The 21,228-nt window shown below is 38.9% G+C and overlaps 1 protein-coding gene across 19 annotated transcripts in view; it reads left to right on the forward strand.

Annotated features, from left to right (window-relative positions):
- PPP1R9A (protein phosphatase 1 regulatory subunit 9A) overlaps nucleotides 1–21,228 on the forward strand; it is a 342,780-nt gene that overhangs the window by 179,458 nt on the left and 142,094 nt on the right. For all 19 annotated transcript variants that reach the window (XM_069587440.1, XM_069587435.1, XM_069587443.1 and 16 more), the window contains exons 3-4: nucleotides 5,353–5,485; nucleotides 10,826–10,946. In XM_069587440.1, coding sequence (XP_069443541.1) covers nucleotides 5,353–5,485; nucleotides 10,826–10,946 — 254 coding nt within the window. The remainder of the gene's footprint in view (nucleotides 1–5,352; nucleotides 5,486–10,825; nucleotides 10,947–21,228) is intronic.

Below are 21,228 nucleotides of genomic sequence, written 5' to 3' on the forward strand. Positions count from 1 at the left end.
GTTACGTTTTAAAGATAAGGATACCCTTGCACATTTATAATCACTAATTTTATAATTCATCATCTTGTCTATTATATTTTCTAAAATGACTATAGATTTTTTTGGTCAGTTTCCAAATTCTGTTTTCACTGAACTCTTTTTTTTTTTTTTTCTTTTTCCAAAGGCAAGACAACACTGTTTTAATTTCTTTAAAATGACATTAGTATTTCTGTCTGTAGGTCTCACAGTAAATTTGAGGTTGTATGATAACTTATCACAGATATAATGGTTAGGGAACTACATCTCTAGAAGCACACTTGCTTTTCTTGTGATTGTCCTCTTCATTTGTAGCAGCAGTAACCCAAGTTTGGCTTGCTTAAGTTTAAGAGAATGATTCTTCTACATGAGTGAGGGAATGTAGAAATCACTGAACTCTTGTTCTAAATTTTTCTGTTTAACCTCTTGGATTCTCCAGGTAAACAAAAGCTTAATTCACAAATAATGAATTCTGGCATTTTTTTTTCATGTATTTATAAGGGTGCCCACATAATTTACCAGACAGTGAACAAGCTGAGGATGAAAAGTATATTACCTTATTTGTTCTCTACAGAATGAAATGGTGATATGGTCCTCTGATTGCTAGATGCCTCCAACATTATTTAAAAAATTATTTTCCAGCCTGTAGTTATATAGTTAGTTTTCTGTTTGTTTTATTTAATTTGGGGATATCCCTAAATGAACGTTATAAACCAGCCTTTTTTAGGAAGACTATTTGCTAGCAGATGTGTGTGTATACACTCACAGTTCAGTTCAGTTCAGTCGCTCAGTCGTGTCCGACTCTTTGTGACCCCAAGAAATGTAGGACGCCAGGCATCCCTGTCCATCACCAAGTCCTGGAGTTTACTCAAACTCGTGTCCATTGGGGCAGTGGTGCCATCCAGCCATCTCATCCTCTGTCGTCCCCTCCTCCTACTGCCCTCAATATTTCCTAGCATCAGGGTCTTTTCAGATGAGTCAGCTCTTCATATCAGGTGGCCAAAGTATTGGAGTTTCAGCTTCAACATCAGTCCTTCCAATGAATACCCAGGACTGATCTCCTCTAGGATGGACTGGTTGGATCTCCTTGCAGTCCAAGGGACTCTTCAAGAGTCTTCTCCAACACCACAGTTCAAAAGCATCAATTCTTCGGTGCTCAGCTTTCTATATAGTCCAACTCTCACATCCGTACATGACTACCGGAAAAACCATAGCTTTGACTAGACAGACCTTTGTTGGCAAAGTAATGTCTCTGCTTTTTAATATGCTGTCTAGATTGGTCATAACTTTCATTCCAAGGAGTAAGCGTCTTTTCATTTAATGGCAGCAGTCACCATCTGCAGTGATTTTGGAGCCCTCCAAAATAAAGTCAGCCATTGTTTCCACTGTTTCCCCATCTATGTGCCATGAAGTGATGGAACCAGATGTGAGAGTTGGACTGTGAAGAAAGCTGAGTGCCAAAGAATTGATGCTTTTGAACTGTGGTGTTGGAGAAGACTCTTGAGGGTCCCTTGGACTGCAAGGAGATCCAACCAGTCCATTGTAAAGGAGATCAGTCCTGGGTGTTCATTGGAAGGACTGATGCTAATGCTGGAACTCGAATACTTTGGCCACCTCATGCCAAGAGTTGACTCATTGAAAAAGACCCTGATGCTGGGAGGGATTGGGGGCAGGAGGAGAAGGGGACGACAGAAGATGAGATGGCTGGATGGGATCACTGACGATGGACATGAGTTTGAGTAAATTCTGGGAGTTGGTGATGGACAGGGAGGGCTGGCATGCTGTGATTCATGGGGTCACAAAGAGTCAGACACGAATGAGTGATTGAACTGAACTGAACTGATGGGACCGGATGCCATGATCTTAGTTTTCTGAATGTTGAGCTTTAAGCCAAGCTTTTCACTCTCCTTTTTCACTTTCATCAAGAGGCTATTTAGTTCTTCTTCACTTTCTGCCATAAGGGTGGTATCATCTGCATATCTGAGGTTATTGGTGTTTCTCCCAGCGATCTTGATTCCATCTTGTGTTTCTTCCAGCCCAGCATTTCTCATGATGTACTCTGCATAGAAGTTAAATAAGCAGGGGTGACAATATTTAGCCTTGACGTACTCCTTTTCCTATTTGGAACCAGTCTGTTGTTCCATGTCCAGTTCTAACAGTTTTTCCTGACCTGCTTACAGGTTTCTCAGGAGGCAAGTCTGGAAGTCTGGTATTCCCATCTCTTTCAGAATTTCCAGTTTATTGTGATCTACACAGTCAAAGGCTTTGGCTTAGTCAATAAAGCAAAAATAGATGTTTTTCTGGAACTCTCTTGCTTTTCCAATGATCCAGCGGATGTTGGCAATTTGATCTCTGGTTCCTCTGCCTTTTCTAAAACCAGCTTGGACATCTGGAAGTTCGCGGTTCACATATTGCTGAAGCCTGGCTTGGAGAATTCTGAGCATTACTTTCCTAGCGTGTGAGATGAGTGCAATGGTGTGGTAGTTTGAGCATTCTTTGGCATTGCCTTTCTTTGGGATTGGAATGAAAACTGACCTTTTCTAGTCCTGTGGCCACTGCTGAGTTTTCCAAATTTGCTGACAACAATGTTGAGTGCACCACTTTCACAGCATCATCTTTCAGGATTTGAAACAGCTCAACTGGAATTCCATCACCTCCACTAGCTTTGTTTGTAGTGATGCTTTCTAAGGCCCACTTGACTTCACATTCCAGGATGTCTGGCTCTAGGTGAGTGATCACACCACCGTGATTATCGGGGTCATGAAGAAGATCTTTTTTGTATATTTCTTCTGTGTATTCTTGTCACCTCTTCTTAATATCTTCTGCTTCTGTTAGTTCCATACCATTTCTGTCCTTTATTGAGCCCATCTTTGCATGAAATGTTCCCTTGGTATCTCTAATTTTCTTGAAGAGATCTCTAGTCTTTCCCATTCTGTTGTTTTCCTCTATTTCTTTGCATTGATTGTTGAGGAAGGCTTTCTTATCTCTCCTTGGATCTCTGTATTCAAATGGATATAGTTTTCCTTTTCCTCCTTTGCTTTTCACTTCTCTTCTTTTCACAGCTGTTTGTAAGGCCTCCTCAGACAGCCATTTTGCTTTTTTGTGTTTCTTTTTCTTGGGGATGATCTTGATCCCTGTCTCCTATACAATATCACGAACCTCCATCCATAGTTCATCAGGCACTCTTCCTATCAGATCTAGTCCCTCAAATCTATTTCTCACTTCCACTGTATACACACACACATACACATATGTACATATATAAAAATATATATACATTCTTTTATTCACATATTAAATGCAGGAGTAAAGTTGAGTTATATTGTGTATGAATATCATTTAAATCCTTGTTTAACAATCATATAATTGAGCCTATTAGCAGAAGTAGAGTGGCAGACATTAATGGAATAATTTCCAGTCATCACTGTCAGTAGTTTCCAGGACCTGTATGTTCCAGATCCAATTACTTTTTTGTGTGTGTTACTAAAATTTGTTTCTCTAGGCATGCTATATTGTGATCCATTCAATTGTCCATGTTTTCCAAAAGATACAGATTTTTTCTAGTGTCTTATATTTGAAATAATCATTTCACCTCTCCTACATTTGAATATATAAATCCTTGTTTATTCTTTAGGATTCAGCTCAGATAGTTCCCCTTCCATGAAATTCTTCCCTTTCTCTGAACAAAAAACAAATTGCTTGGTACATTCTTTTGTTATATCAATTATCACATATGTGGTAGTTGTTTTTTACTTTCCGCGTCCCTACTAAACTGTGAGCGTCTTGAGAATGTGCTTTCTTCTGTGTCTAGCATAATGTCTGGCATAGAGCTGGTACTGTATAAATTTTTGATGCATGAATATATGTGAATACATTATTACCAAAACATATAAGGGAAATGAAAGATCAAAAAGGCTGTCTTAGAAAAAGTCATAAACCTGACAATTTAAGAAAAACACTAGAAGGTTCTATGGAAGGGGCATAGGAAGCATATTTTATGAAAAGATTAATTTCACAGATACAAACCCCATAGTCTAGAAGTGTTCCTTTTGATGCAGAGATGTTTATTGTGGTGGAGGAATGTGGTCGAGACCAACTGTGAATGGTGCATGGCTATGAAAACATGTTGAAAGTCAGGAACAAAGGCTATAAATGACACGATTTTGAAAAGTATGTAGACTGAGGAACCACACTGCATGTGTTTCTGTGTATCCAATATGTGTTTCTGGTTTATAGACTACCATATATAGCATATAAGAGCTGCCAGTTTTCCAGCAATATGAATGTAAACCACATCTGGACTAGCAGGGCCAGCTTGATAGACAATAGACTTGATTTCTTCCATCTTTGACCTTCAGTCCTGCTTTCTACGTTTATTATCACTTTTTATGCATATTTTTTAAAAAACTGCTCACTCTGAGATTTTAAATTTTGGAGGACATGACAGAGTTTTGTCAGGCACAGTTTGAATACTTCATAACTATTGAATTTAATTGAAAATGTCAGTTTTTATCATGCAAATTAATTTGGTTTGATGAATTATATATTTCTTTCTTTTGAATATTCTTTAATGTATTAAGTGAGGGATTGTAAACCAACTTCCAGTTACTTTTAAAATAAATCAAATATTTCAGCAGAAATAAGGATAATACGTTTCTTATGGCTACATTTGAAGACCACATGTAATGATCTTATGAATGATTTAGGTCAGGAAGAAAGACCTACCAATATTCTATATTTTCTGCAGATCTTCAGCAATATTTTGATAGTGATTTCATTAAAATGTTCAGTGAGAATTTAATTTATATTTGCATGCAAGTAAAATGAGAGATGACAAATGAGAGCTTAATACTGCCTGGTACAATATACAATAGAAGTCAGTTTCAATGATTTTATGTGTCAAATATAATTCTAGTACCAGCACACTACCGCACCAGGGCTTTTACAGGTCATAGCATGGAATGCATTACGTGTGAGCATTTGCCCTAGCAGCATGCTCAGGATGCTTTACCTTAGTTTTATTGCAGCTAATATGGTATACCCTGATTCTGTAAAAAGTGATAAATATTGATAACCATGTAATGATTAGCTGTTGGCTACTGTTGTCTCTCAAATTATTAAAAGTGGTACACTTTTTAAATTAGTGAGTTACTTTTATTCTGATTCAGTTTTCCTTTTCCTAACATCTCTATTGATTTGATGACGAAACAGTTGTATAGAAGAAATTCTTCATACAAAATTTTTAACTTATGTAGTTTTGGATACTTAGCAGAATTTTTTAAATTAAGAAAGCTGTCTTTTCTGGATTTTCATCTTATTGTTGACGTCTTACTACAGGTCTTCAGCACATACTCCAATGAAGACTATGACAGGAGGAATGATGAAGTTGACCCTGTGGCTGCTTCGGCTGAGTATGAACTTGAAAAACGTGTAGAAAAGCTGGAACTTTTCCCAGTGGAACTAGAAAAAGGTATATGAGCTCTGCAATGTTAATGTTTTGCTGGTATTTTAATAGTATAGAAATGACTTTATTTTCCCTAAGTATAGCCTTTTTTCCCCCTAAGGATTGGAGAAAGTTTTCATTCTCATGGAAGGTTTTATTTTTTTAATTTCAAAAACAGTTTATATGAATTCTGTATAGATGTTATATTGAAAGACTCCTCCATTACCATCCCTCCTGAAACCCATCTACTTTAGTTGGCTGGATTTGTGACTAGGAGTAGGGAAGTGTGAATGAGGTCTGATGTTTCCTTGTATTCCTGCAAACCACTGGTGCATGTGAAGAGTCCAGGGAGAGCTGCTATGAGAGCTCAGCCTAGGTGTTTGGGGTAATTAAAGACACAAAAGTGAAAGTGCAAGGTGCTCGGTTGTGCCCGACTCTTTGCGACCCGATGGAATTCTCCTGGCCAGGATACTGGAGTGGGTAACCGTTCATTCTCCAGGGGATCCTCCCAACTGAGGCACTGAACCCAGGTCTCCTGGATTGCAGGAGGATTCTTTACCAGCTGAGACACCTAGGAAGCCCATTAAAGATATAGGATCCTGACTGAAGATCTTGATTAAAGATACAGGATCTAAGTAAATAGATATTCTGCATTCTTGGATGGGAAGACTCAGTATAGGAAAGTCTCTCCTATATCTGATAGGTATCTTCGATCCTGATAAAGTAATATATAAATTTAATGCAATTCAAATAGAACTGTCATCAGTTACACTGGGAGAGGGGATAGCATAATATAGTACTAAAATTTACATGGAAAAATACAGACCTAAGAGAATTATGAAAAAGAAAGTGAAATAACTTAATTTTCCAAATATCTGAATGTAATGTAAATCCTTGACAATCAGAACAAATTGTAATCATACAGCAGTTGATCAGTGAAACAAATTACAAGGTCCAGAGAATGTTAGTGTGCATGAAAATTTAATAACGTGACACGTGAGATACTCTAATTTAGGAGTAACAGGGTACTTTACAAATTATTCTGGCATTACTGAGCATCTATCTGAAAGAATGTTAAGTTGGGAAAACTTCATTTTCATTATATCATATAGAAAGGTAAACTACATGAATCAAATAGTAAAATATTAAAAAACAAAGATATTTTATGAAAACGTATATCTACATCTGGGCTTCTGGGAGGAGGGGCTTAACCATTTGGAAAATCAGAAATTATAAAAGAAAGATGGACCAATTCACTCATTCAAAATTTTAAACTTATAAAGGCAATATTGTCAAACAAAGCCAACAGATAAGTGATATATTTAGGAGGGGAAATATTCATTTTAAGTGACATGGAGTTAATAGCTAGAATATTCTGAGTCTGTAAATTATCAGGACGAAAGAGACAGGCAAAACTCATTAGAAAAATTGGCACTTTATTTAGAGGAAATTAAATGGCCCACATTCCTATGAGTACAAGCTCAAACCTCACTAGCAGTGAGGGGAATGCTGAACCAACATGAGATTTTTTTTTTTCCTGGTAGAGAAAATAAGCTCTGAGCTCCAGAAGGTGGTGACAGCATCTTCCTAACATAGCCTTTGAGTCTTTCCCATCTTTTCCTGGATGTTTTGCATACTTCGTGCTCTGCCTATTCCTAGTAAAATATATACAGAGGAAGACAGGGTGGGTGCTGGGTTCTTGATGGTGCAACCACAGGAATCAAAGCCTTCAAGTGTGTGGCTCGGGACTTCACCCATGCTTGCCATCTCAGAGAAGCTGTACAGAGATGAAATCAGTCAACTGATCTCTGGGCTGATTGTCCTTTTCCTTTAGTTTTCTTTCTGTTATCGCTGTGTCTTTCAGGTGGTCTGCACTGAATTGAGAGTGGCTCAAGCCAACATACTGCTTTGCCCACAGTTGCATTTTCATCTTTGCAAGACTGAGTAATTTTCCAGTTAGAGCATCAAAAGGGGCTATGAAAGGAAGGGAGATGATTTTCCTAAAACCTGAGTCCAGGGAGAGAAAATGGATTTAAAAACTAAGATGTAATTTTCATGCAGGATATTTGTTAGAAGAAACTATTAAATGGCATGGTAGTGCAGAGAATCCACAATTGAGAGGAGCCCTTTGAATATACTGAGTGTGGGAACTTAACGTTGGCTTGACATGTGTTAATTCATAATGAACAAAAGTTCTATAAATACAATGAATACGGATAAGAATCCCCCTAATACTTAATATTCACCAAAGATTTCATACAGGATAGAAGCCCTGCAACATTATTCAATGTGGAAAAGTCTACAGCGATCATCTCTTAAACGACACAAGAGCAAACTCACTAAATGTAAACACTGGGAAGGCTTTTGGGCATTATTAATCCCTTCGTAAACATGAGCATTCACACTCTAGAGAAATCCTATGAATGTGATAAATATGTGCAATAATTCTGAATACAGCTAACTTTTATACACATAAGAGAATTTGTGTAACAGAAGCAACTATATACGTGTAACCAATAAGGAAGAGCTTTCAGCACAGATCTGACCTTCCTGTGCATAAGAAGCCTCATTCTAGGGAGAAACTAAAGCTACAGCGAATGTAGGAAAGTTTTTAGAACGAGAATGCCTCTTAATGAATATGAATACCTATACCAGGGAAACAATTAGAATGTAATAAACATGGAAAACGAAGTGTGCGAATCTTCTAAACGTACGGAGTGAAGGAAAGTCCCCAGTGACCACTCATCTAGTCAACAGCTCTCACGGTGGAGAGGTGCCTATGCCTGAAATCAATGTGGATGTGCCTTCAGCTGGGGATCAAACTCTGTACTAGCTTTCTTTAGCATACAGCTGAGCAAAGACATCACACTTTTGCTAAATGACATATTTTTAAACATAGGTAGACTAAAAATTTGTCATATGTGTTTTCTCCCCAACTAAGCCAAATCTTTTTAAGACGTAACTGCCTTATAGGTGACCTCAGTAACAGCCACTCAGACGTTTCTAATGTTTTTTCCCCATGCCTTTTTAGGCGCCTGAAGTAATGCAATGCAATGCCACCCCATTTGAAAACGGACCAGTAAGACCAGCACATGCAGGAATGCGGGGGGACAGGCCTTGCCCGCCTGTGACGGGAATGTAAACTGGCACAGTCTTTACACAGGGCAGTTTGGCAACATGGAGCAAAAGCCTCCTATCCTTTACACACAAATTCGACTCCCAGGAATCTGTCCTTAGAAAATATTTTCCAGGTGGGTAAACAGTCTGTAGCAGCCCAGGGCTGGCCCAAGCACAAATGTGCATCCATACTAGGCCACCCACGCAATACTACCCATGCAAGACCACGCACGGAGAAAAAACACGCAGGTGTGTGTGTCGAGGCCCATCGTGGATGGCCTGTGCCTAGCCTATGGATGCCAGCTAAGGAGTTTAGCCACTGGTACGCCGGGCAGGGCTTCTGAGTGGGAGAGTGACGTGAGTCTTCGTGAGGATTAATCTGGCAAGTGTGGAGGACAGCCTGGAGGTATGGGGACAGGCGGGGAGGAGCCCAGTGCCAAGCCACTGGAGCTGCCCCTGGGCTTAGGCGGCCTGACGGAGGGCAGGGTGCTGGGCGGGGGCACCTCAGAGGCAGCGGGCCTGAAGCTCTGGAGAGGGGCCTCAGGGGGAGGGGAACCATATATTGTAGACAGGGTGAGTGTTTGGTCTGGGGTGGGGCAGGCATTAGACAGTATTTAGATATGCCACTCCAGTACTCTTGCCTGGAAAATCCCATGGGCAGAGGAGCCTGGTGGGCTGCAGTCCATGGGGTCGCTAAGAGTCAGACACTGAATGACTTCACTTTCACTTTTCCTTTCACGCATTGGAGAAGGAAATGGTGACCCACTCCAGTGTTCTTGCCTGGAGAATCCCAGGGACGGGGGACCCTGGTGGGCTGCCGTCTCTGGGGTCACACAGAGTCGGACACGACTGAAGCAACTTAGCAGCAGCAGCAGCAGCAGCAGCAGACTAAAAATATAGGATTATGAATTGTACTTAGAAATACTTAAAGCAGAAGCTAGTAATAAGTAATAATCGTTGAACCCTATTCAAAAAATTACTAGCTGAGAATACTTAGCAAATTAAAGGTTATTGCTAAAGAGTCTTTTAAAAGCATGAAACATTCTATTGAGTACATGAGCCAGTTTATTTTTTTTAATCAATCCAGCACTGTTGATTAGTTCGTATCTATTTTTATACAGCTTATGCACCATTATTATAAAGACTTTGAGGCTATCAGAAAACAGCTTTGAATGTTAACCAAAAAATGTGGAATGCAAATAGTGTATCTTTTATTTCATTAATGTTAAAATATATGTGTTCATAGAAAGGAAAATTGTATCTGAATTTAAAAATGTGATTGTCAGTATTGTTCAAAGGTCCAATAAAATGAAAACAGAAGTGAATGCCTGTTTATAGAGAAATGGTTGGATAAGTTATGACACCTTCTCACCATGAACTGTTATGCATTATAAGTGATTTAAGGCTATATAAGTTGATATCTTATCATTGGATCAGAAAAGCTGCAGAGAGAAGTAGGTATAATATGATCTTGTTTGTGTAAAGGAAATAAGAAGGAAAATTAAATACTATGTAATATGTATATTCAGTTATATGCACATATATGTATATGTTTTATCTGATCATATGTTTATATGCTTGTATAGTAGAACAGAGGAAAATATTGAGAGATACTTACCATCTTGTTAACATTAATGGGCACATGGCCCAAGTTAAAAGAGAAAAAGAAGACCACATAAATAGTTGGGAAATTCCAGATGTATTATAATCACATTAATTTAAAATTATATACTCAAACATATATGTGTGAGTATGTATGCTCTGTGCTTAAAAATACTGTATTATTTAGTTAGGCTGTGTTTTCAGATAGATTAATTGCTCAGTAATCAAGTTATTACCTTTTCCAGGGATCACAATGAATAGCCAACTGCAATAGTAAAGTGAAAATAAACTAACAAGCCTTTTAAGGGATTTTTTTAAAATTTAAATTTATTTATTTTAATTGGAGGCTAATTACTTTACAATATTGTATTGGTTCTGCCACACATCAACATGAATCCGCCATGGGCTTACATGTGTTCCCCATCCTGAGCCCCCCTTCCACCTCCCTCCCCATATCAACCCTCTGGGTCATCCCAGTGCACCAGCCCCATTTAACATCTTTGCTCCCCAGTATAAGATAAAATTCTGTCAAAGCAAATATGTCAGTATAGTTCACAAAGAACAAAATTAAAAGCAGCAAATAGATCTCAGAAGCTAATTCTGGATGAGTGTAAAATTAAGGTCGTTCACTTTTTTCCTTTTTCATAGATGAAGATGGACTTGGAATAAGTATTATTGGAATGGGTGTTGGAGCAGATGCAGGCCTTGAAAAGCTGGGGATATTTGTCAAGACAGTGACAGAAGGTGGTGCTGCTCAGCGAGATGGCAGGTAAACCAGCTACTGTTGTTAACATCTAAAGTCTTCTGGGAATTTCTTTCGTTGGTAGCTTTCTTTTGATTTTTTAGAACAGAATTTCAGAGTGTGTCTCAGATGTGGAAAATGTTAAGATATTTGAATTATTTTCTGATTTGTAGTCAGAATATATTTCTTTAATGTATATTAGATAAATAGGTGGATGGGTCTGTTATCTATATCTGTCTTCGTTTGTATATATCCATTCATCTGTCTAGCTTGTGGATAGTGATCAAAACATGGTATATATCATTTAACAATATGAACTATGGAGATCAGCATACAGTTTCACTTGAGAAGTATCAAGACAAATGATAGTCGTTCTGGCACCTCTGAAAATGACAGTGGTAGGAGAGAGAATAGGAACTTGGATCCTGCAATGATGGTGATTGTGGAGATCAATGTCTCTCAAAATGTGTTGTCTAAAAACATAGGTTCTTGAGTGCCATCTAGACCTGTGGAATCTCTCGGAGAGGGTTAAACATCCTCTTGGGATAATTGGATACACATCAGAGCATCAGATGTTCATATGTTATATCTGAGCTTTCATCATCTTGAGCTATAAGTATCTTTAAAGATTTTGATTAATCCTTACCTAGCTACTGATGCAACAAATTGGGGATGATACAGAGGATTGGCAGTAGAAATAAAAGTAGACTAAAAAATATGAGTGCCCAAATCAATGAAATATAATCTTATTTTTTCCAGAAAAGTAAATATTAATAACTGGCTTTGATTTTTTTCAAGGTTTAAGTTTGTATTTCTTTTACGATCTTATCTAGAAATAATAAACCATGTTGAAAATCATTTGTGAATCTCCAGTGAAACCAGTAGTAGTAATATTTCTTTTGTAATTCTAAGAACATATTGATATCTGAAGATGTTTCCCAAGAGGAACTAATTTATTTAAATAGAGGACTGATAAATAAAACTGATTTATTTAAATATAAAGCCACACCTTCAGAGGAACTAAATTGATTTGTTTAAATAGGAAGCCATTCCTTCATTATCATCTCTTTCTGTGGTTAGGGATCACATCTTACGAGAGTAACCTTATTTGTATTCCCGTAACACGTTGGAGAAGACTCTTGAGAGTCCTTTGGACTGCAAGGAGATCCAACCAGACCATCCTAAAGGAGATTAGTCCTGGATGTTCATTGGTAGGATTGATTTTGAAGCTGAAACTCTAATACTTTGGCCACCTGATGCGAAGATCTGACTGATTTGGAAAGACCCTGATGCTGGGAAAGACTGAGGGCAGGAGGAGAAGGGGATGACAGAGGATGAGATGGCTGGATGGCATCACTGACTCAATGGACATGGGTTTGGGTAAACTCCGGGGGTTGGTGATGGACGGGGAGGCCTGGCTGCTGCGGTTCGTGGGGTCGCAAAGAGTCGGACACGACTGAGCAACTGAACTGAACTGATCTGAACACTTAAACAAAAAAGGTCTGAAATGAATGTTTTGAGTGAATCTTCAGCTGACTAGGTGTTATACTTAAAACAAAGAAAGTGGGATATTAATATTTTGTGTTTAAAAGTAATTTATTGTCTTAGTAAAGGAAAGAACTTCTTTGCTCTGTCAGTGGATTCTGTAATTGTTGTTGTTCAGGTGCTAAGTCTTGTCCGACTCTTTTACAATCCCATGGACTGCAGCGTGCCAGGCTTCCCTGTGAAATAAAATATTCCCATAAAAGATTGTATTTTGTGATGATAGTAGTATTTCCTAAATGGCAACCCACTCCAGTCCTCTTGCCTGAAAAATCCCATGGACGGAGGAGCCTGGTAGTCTGTAGTCCATGGGGTCGCAAGAGTTAGACACGACTGAGCGACTTCACTTTCACTTTTCACTCTAATGCATTGGAGAAGGAAGTGGGAGCCCACTCCAGTGTTCTTGCCTGGAGGATCCCAGGGACAGAGGAGCCTAGTGGTCTGCTGTCTATGGGGTCGCACAGGGTCGGACACTACTGAAGCAACTTAGCAGCAGCAGTAGTATTTCCAATTATTAATTTAGAACCTTTCTTCCAAGTGAGTTAAAATTTGTTTGCAAAAATCTACATCTTTTTTCTTTATGTTTCATGAAAAATATGAATCATTCTAAAATGATACGGAATAATTCTTGTTAATATTCAAACAATATTAATTATTATCAATCACCTCTCTTAAGTGAATGGGCCCCAAAGCCAAACCAAAACACAAATTGATTTAAAGACAAAAAAAGTAGAGAATCAGAGGCCTTCTCTGGTGGTCCAGGGGTTAAAACTCCACCCTTCCAGTGCGGAGCAGCTTCAGCCCCAGGATGGGCACTGGGATCCTGCATGCTGAGTGACCAAAAATAAATAAATAGAATTAAGTGCTCTTGTTCACCAAAAAACACCATTAAAATAGTGAGAAGGCAATTCATTGAAGAAAAAAAGAAAATTTCTTATTAGCCAGTTAGTCAGTTCCTGTTTTCTAAACTCAGAAGTATTTGCTTCTATGTCACTCATTTTTAAAATTAGGTTTCTTTTCTGTTAACCTGTTTACTGACATTTTCTCCTGTGTAGTTTTAATATTTACGTTGATATGAGAACTTTGCTGTACCCATCCCAGTGTGCATTTCCTGAGACCTTTTAAATGAATATTTACCTAGTACAGTAATCCTGCTGTTGTTACAATAGATACTTAATAAATGCCTCAGTGAATATATTAAAAAAGACAACTAGAGGTAATGAAATGAAAATCTTTGGGATCGTGTGACCTATATATATACACACACATATACACATATATGTGTGTGTATATGTATATATTTAAAAGTAAGGGGTCACATTATTATACCTATGGCAGTGTTCACATCTTTTAAATTATTATACTTATTTCCACCATTAAAAGTATACTCATTTGCATAGCATTTATAATTTTCTATTTAAAAGTTATCAGTGTAAAAAAATTACAAAAGGAACATTTTGGTTGCTGTCTCCAGTCAATACATGTATACTTACTGATATAGAAATATATTGTATACTTACTGATATACAAAGTTATTTGTACTTACTGATACAGAAATATATTGTCTTTAGTTCAGTTCAGTTCAGTCGCTCAGTCGTGTCCGACTCTTTGCGACCCCATGAATCGCAGCACGCCAGGCCTCCCTGTCCATCACCAACTCCCAGAGTTCACTCAGACTCATGTCCATCGAGTCCGTGATGCCATCCAGCCATCTCATCCTCTGTCGTCCCCTTCTCCTCCTGCCCCCAATCCCTTCCAGCATCAGAGTCTTTTCCAGTGAGTCAACTCTTCGCATGAGGTGGCCAAAGTACTGGAGTTTCAGCCTTATCATCATTCCTTCCAAAGAAATCCCAGGGGTGATCTCCTTCAGAATGGACTGGTTGGATCTCCTCGCAGTCCAAGGGACTTTCAAGAGTCTTCTCCAACACCACAGTTCAAAAGCATCAATTCTTCGGCACTCAGCCTTCTTCACAGTCCAACTCTCACATCCATACATGACCACTGGAAAAACCATAGCCTTGACTAGACGGACCTTAGGATTTACAAAACAGTATGATGAGTATAATGTGCTTCTTATGCAGATATGTTTTCCATTCTTTTCATCCCTCTCCCACCTCATTCCCGTCTCTCTCTCTTTTTTTTCCTCTTTCTTTCTCTCGAGAAACTTATAATTAATATACATCAAAGGGTTGAATGGCTCTAGTCTGTGTTTCTATTTCAGCAAATATGGAATATTTAATCTTTCTATAGAGAATATGTAATACTTTATATAGTTTAAACTGCAGTTAAAATAATCACCACGTGGCCTTGGGAAAGTTACTCTTCAGAACTCAGTTGTGGACAAAATTAAAGTTCCAGGTTAGATGTTCCTTTTACCTTTAAAAGACTGAGTCTGTATTATAGCTTTCTAGCTTGCTATATTATAGCTTTATAGCTTTCTAACTTCTTAATAACTCTTCCTTAAGAAAATGATTTCAGTGTTATCTCAAATTTGGTTAATCTTCCTTCAAGGTATGTCAAATAAACAGATATATAGAGAAAATACTTTTTTCTCCCTCCTCTTCCCTTACCACCCTATAAGAAGCGTTTTTTATTGTGATGTTTTTACCCCTTACAGATGTCTCAGAAACTAATCACAGTTTAAGTAGTTTTAAAAATTTACCATGGATATTTATCTCCTGAGTATCTAGTATAGTTAAAAAGTTTTGGGTCTCCCTTACTATTCGATATGATATCTTAACATTCTGAATTTGTCTTCATGTCTGTCTGCATCATTTCATATGACACCTGAAATGTCGGAGGTGCTCATTAAATATTTGTTGAATAAGTGAATGCCTGTGTTTCAGTTGCTTTCATGACATTTACTCTTAAGACCTAACCTTTTCTTTTTCTGTTCTTTTCTCTCTCTTTCATTGTGCTATTTTGCCTTATAATTTAGAGGGTAGCTTGTAATTTAGCTGAGTGGCATGATAGCCATTTGCACTTTGTTCTAAGTTTTTATTAAAATAATATTAAGTTCAGTTCAGTCAGTTCAGTTCAGTCACTCAGTCGTGTCCGACTCTTTGCGACCTCATGAACCGCAGCACGCCAGGCCTCCCTGTCCATCACCAACTCCCGGAGTTCACTCAGACTCACATCCATCGAGTCAGTGATGCCATCCGGCCATCTCATCCTCTGTCATCCCCTTACAACTTACCTCGAAAAAGGTAAATTGAAATGCCCTTCAAATTAAATGGCTTCCCTGGTGGCTCAGAGGTTAAAGCATATGCCTGCAATGAGGGAGACCTGGGTTCGATCCCTGGGTCAGGAAGATCCTCTGAAGAAGGAAATGGCACCCACTCCAGTATTCTTGCCTGGAGAATCCCATGGACGGAGGAGCCTGGTGGGCTGCAGTCCATGGGGTCACAAAGAGTTGGACACGACTGAGTGACTTCACTTTCACTTTCAAATTAAACAGCAAAATCTGTGGAACTTCCATCCCTCTCTTCCTCTGTTCTAATTTAACGGTAGCTTTAATTTTCCCGTTTTAATTGTGTATCAGATTTTTAGATCCTTTCTTTAATGAATATCACTTTGAAATGTGAAAAAAATTTTAAATTAATACCCTTTTAATGAAAATAATAATCAAATAATATTGAGCTCTCTTTATCTCCTTAATGCTCTCTGTATTAAGGCAGGCAGGAAGAATTATATAGGATCAGAGACCTGCATTTTAATTGTGAGATGCCTCTTTCTTACACTGGTCTCTGAATTTGGAGAGCAAATCCAGCCAAATATCTGTTGCTACACTTCATGTTGCATGGAATGCTTTATAGCTCTACTGTCTTCTGTTTTTAGTATTCTTTATTCCTTTGTGAAATATGTATTTCTACTTAGTATCACTTTTCTTCTGCCTGAGGGATATCCTTTACCATTTTATCACCAGATCTGCTGGTGATGAATTCTTTCAGCTTTGTATATCTGAATAAGCCTTTGTTTCACCTTTGATTTTTTTAAAATATGTTTTCTCTGTGTATAGGATTCTAGATTGACAGGCTTTTTTTGTCCATTTAGAGCTTTTTCCAGATGTGTTTTCTCGTTTTAGTTTCTTGGGTGTGCATGAATATAAGAATGCCTACAGAGATGAGTTAAGACAATTAGGAATTGCTATAATATGAATAATAAATATTGTTTATTTTATGCTTAAATTTATAATATTTGATAAGCATTGTGAAATTTGTTGTAAAACAAGAGCTCAAAACCATTTGTATTAATTACCCTGTTCTTTACATTTTGAGAAAATGTCGTCTTGGCTTCGGGCTATAAATTATAGATTCTTTAGTCCAGAGCCTTTAGTCTAGTTGTTTTATGGTTATTCACATTTTTAATAAGGAACCAGTGACTATAATGCTTCAGTTCAGTTCAGTCACACAGTCGTGTCCGACTCTTTGTGACCCCATGAACTGCAGCATGCCAGGCCTCCCTATCCATTGCCCTCTCCTGGAGTCCACCCAAACCCATGTCCATAAAGTTGGTAATGCCATCCAACCATCTCATCCTCTGTCATCCCCTTCTCCTCCTGACCTCAATCTTTCCCAGCATCAGGGACTTTTCAAATGAGTCAGCTCTTCGCATCAGGTGGCCAAAGTATTGGAGTTTCAGCTTCAACATCAGTCCTTCCAATAAACACCCAAGACTGATCTCCTTTGGAATGCTCTGGTTGGATCTCCTTCAGTCCAAGGGACTCTCAAGAGTCTTCTAACACTACAGTTCAAAAGCATCAATTCTTCAGCACTCAGTGTTCTTGGAGAAGGAAATGGCAACCTACTCCAGTATTCTTGCCTGGAGAATCCCATGGACGGAGGAGCTTGGTGGGCTACAGTCCACGGGGTCGCAAAGAGTCGGACACAACTGAGTGACTTCACTTTCACTTTCACTTTCAGCGTTCTTCACAGTCCAACTCTCACAACCATACATGACTACTGGAAAAACCATAGCCTTGACCAGATGGACCTTTGTTGGCAAAGTAATGTCTCTGCTTTTCAATATGCTATCTAGGTTGGTCATAACTTTCCTTCCAAGGAGTACTCATCTTTTAACTTCATGACTGCACCATCTGCAGTGATTTTGGAGCGCAGAAAAATAAAGTCAGTCACTGTTTCCATTGTTTCCCCATCTATTTGCCATGAAGTGATGGGACCGGATGTCATGATCTTCGTTTTCTGAATGTTGAGCTTTAAGCCAACTTTTTCACTCTCCTCTTTCACTTTCATCAAGAGGCTCTTTAGTTCTTCTTCACTTTCTGCCAAAAGGGTGGTGTCATCTGCATATCTGAGGTTATTGATATTTCTCCCGGCAATCTTGATTCCAGCGTGTGCTTCCTCCAGCCCAGCTTCTAGAGCAAAACCGTTTATATTATTTCTAAGTCACTGTAAAATGCCATCATCACTTGTCAAATAAGCATGTGCTAATTTTAGAGAACATTTTAAAGTTATAAATGTAATACATGCTTATGGTTAAAAATTTGGAAAGTATAGAAAATGTAAAGAAGAAAATAAAAATCTCATGTTATCCCACCATGTAGAGTTGACCACTCTTCAAATCTTGCTGGTAAATTTCCTTCCAGAGTTTTTTCTGTGCGTATGCCTAGGTTTACTTTCTTATAGAATTAAGATCAATTGAATATATAGCTTTATGCATTTTCATACATTTTATTCATTGCCGGGAGCCAGCATGGGGAATCCCACCTATCGCAAAGGTCATGAGGAAGGGGCCTGACATGCAAAGGCGGGTCAGGCCTCTTGGGGCCCCCTGGAACTTCCCCAAACCAGAATCTGTCTGTCTTATTAGTTTATGACTTTCACCGACTCCTATGACATTAACAGGGGACTATCCCTGAACACCTTTCTCTGGAAAAAGTTAACTTAGAGCTCCAGCTAACAGTCTCCTGCATATAAAAGGAGTGTCTCAGCTCAGACCCGTCTGATGGCTCTCTAATTTGCCTGACAGGTTTACCTGGACTTATACAGCTAAGCATGTGATTGTTTACAGCCCCCCAACCGCGAGAGGCATGGGAAGCTTAAAATATCTTAAAAATATAGAGCCTTTTTAAAAAGAGCTAGAAAACCAAGATCATGTCATCCAGTCCCATCACTTCATGGGAAATAGATGGAGAAACAGTGGAAACTGTATCAGACTTAATTTTTTTGCACTCCAAAATCACTGCAGATGGTGACTGCAGCCATGAAATTAAAAGACACATACTCCTTGCAAGAAAAGTTACGACCAACCTAGATAGCATATTCAAAAGCAGAGACATTACTTTGCTGACTAAGGTCCGTCTAGTCAAGGCTATGGTTTTTCCAGTGGTCATGTATGGATGTGAGAGCTGGACTGTGAAGAAGGCTGAGCACCGAAGAATTGATGCTTTTGAACTGTGGTGTTGGAGAAGACTCTTGAGAGTCCCTTGGACTGCAAGGAAATCCAACCAGTCCGTTCTGAAGGAGATCACCCCTGGGATGTCTTTGGAAGGAATGATGTTAAAGCTGGAACTCCAGTACTTTGGCCACCTCATGTGAAGAGTTGACCTATTGGAAAAGACTTTGATGCTGGGAGGGATTGGGGGCAGGAGGAAAAGGGGACGACCGAGGATGAGATGGCTGGATGGCATCACGGACTCGATGGATATGAGTCTGAGTGAACTCTGGGAGTTGGTGATGGACAGGGAGGCCTGGCATGCTGCAATTCATGGGGTTGCAAAGAGTCGGACACGACTGAGCGACTGAACTGAACTGAACTGAAGAATTGTATTGGTGAAAGGTTTCATTGCTGAGTTAATGATTGCCTCCAGGCCTCCATATCCTTTATCTTTGAGGTACCTGGAGGACATTAATCAATGTAATTGGGATATAGAAAAAGGAATATAGTAGTTTTGATGTTAGCAATACTAGACTTTTTAATTAGTGAATTTTCTCTTTGTTATTAATTACTGTATTCCTCTTTCTTTGTTATAAATTGTTGTGTCCTTGCTATGTAAGAATGTAACCTTAGTTAGTGCTTTCTGAGAGTGGCACCAGACTTTAGTAAGAACAACACCCTTAGGGCAAATAAGTTTTCTGGTTGAGGGACCCTTATCAGAAAAGGGCCATAAAATGCTAATAGGCCTCCTGACCAGAAGATGATGTAAATCATCTAAGACCTGTGTATACAGCTAGGTATGCAGAGAGAAAGCCTGGTCTCGATAAGGGTCAGGGCTGCTGACCCTGCATGACTTTGTGTTATCCATTCATCTCTATCTACAACTTAAAGTATAAAAGCTTTCCTGGAAAATAAAGAGATGGACCAGTTTCTCGGAAATCTGGCTCCCCCTGTGTTTTCTTCTCACTCTGTTTTCTGGCTGATTCCCCTCTGGAGCATATAGGCTCGCCATGTATACTTATTTACCTGGGCTTCTGTGACCCAAGCGAGAGGGAGCCTAAGGTGGGGCACCCTCCGCTATTTACGAGGGTGCCTGTGGCCCTACATAGATGGTGTAAGTGCCTTGTTTCGGGGCTTTATTGGCTCTCTATGGAAACCAAGGAATACAGCCTCTTTTTCTCCTCTATTTTCTCTCCTCTCTCTCACTACAGTATTCTTCCCTAATCTCTCTTTATATCTCTAATTAAATAATTCTTCCCTAATCGCTGACTCCACCTCGCTTTGAATTACCCTGGATCCACCGGGGCTGGACCCCGGCAATTCATCAAGACAGTGTTTGTTGAGTGCTTACTATATGTCAGGCAGTGTGCTGTGTTCTTTATATTTTGTACCTTTTTCTATTTTTTAAATTTTTTAATTAGCCTCCAATTAAAATAAATAAATTTAAATTAAAAAATATTTTGTACCTTTTTAATCTCACTAGTAGCTTTGATTAAATACATGAAATTATTGTTATTTCTGTTTTACATATAAGAAAGCAATGACTCCTCTTATATAGTCATAGCAAGTAAGTGGCAGAGCCTAGCTGTGAACTTAGGATATCTTATTCCAGAGCCTGTGCTCAAATAGTATGTTATGTTATATCACATATTAAATACTTTTTCTACAACAGACTTTAAAGACGTATTATGCCATAGTATTATATATGTAAGTGAAAGTGAAGTCGCTCAATCGTGTCTGACTCTTTGTGACCCCATGGACTGTAGCCTGCCAGGCTCCTGTGTCCATGGGATTTTCCAAGCAAAAGTACTGAAGTGGGTTGCCATTTCCTTCTCCAGAGGATCTTCCCAATCGAGGGACTGATCCGGGTCTCCTGCATTGCAGGCAGACGCTTTACCGTCTGAGCCACCAGGGAAGTCCTTGTATATGTAAAGCATTTACATATTGCTGTTGTTTAGTCCCCAAGCTGTGTCTGACTCCTGCAACCCCCTTGGACTGTAGCCCATCAGGCTCCTCTGTCCATGAACTTTGCCAGACAAGAACACTGGAGTGGGTTACCATTACTTTTTCCAGGGGATCTTCCTGACCCAGGGATTGAACCCCAGTGTCCTGCATTGCAGGCAGATTCTTTACCACCTGCACCACGAGGAAAGTATTGTTTTACTAGTATATTATTTCAAGATGGTGATCAGGTTAGCATTTTTATGTAAAAGTCATTTTGAATATCTCTGATTATTTTTTGAAAGTACTTCCTTGAAGCAGAATTACTATGTCAAAGTGAACTGTGCTTTAAATGTTGCAGAAATGCGTTGCTAACCTGCCTTTAAGAAACATTGCTCAATATATGCTCCCCAGCAGTGTCACAGAGTAG

Source organism: Ovis canadensis, chromosome 4, assembly GCF_042477335.2.
Source record: "Ovis canadensis isolate MfBH-ARS-UI-01 breed Bighorn chromosome 4, ARS-UI_OviCan_v2, whole genome shotgun sequence".
In the NCBI taxonomy this organism is placed as follows: Eukaryota; Metazoa; Chordata; class Mammalia; order Artiodactyla; family Bovidae; genus Ovis; species Ovis canadensis.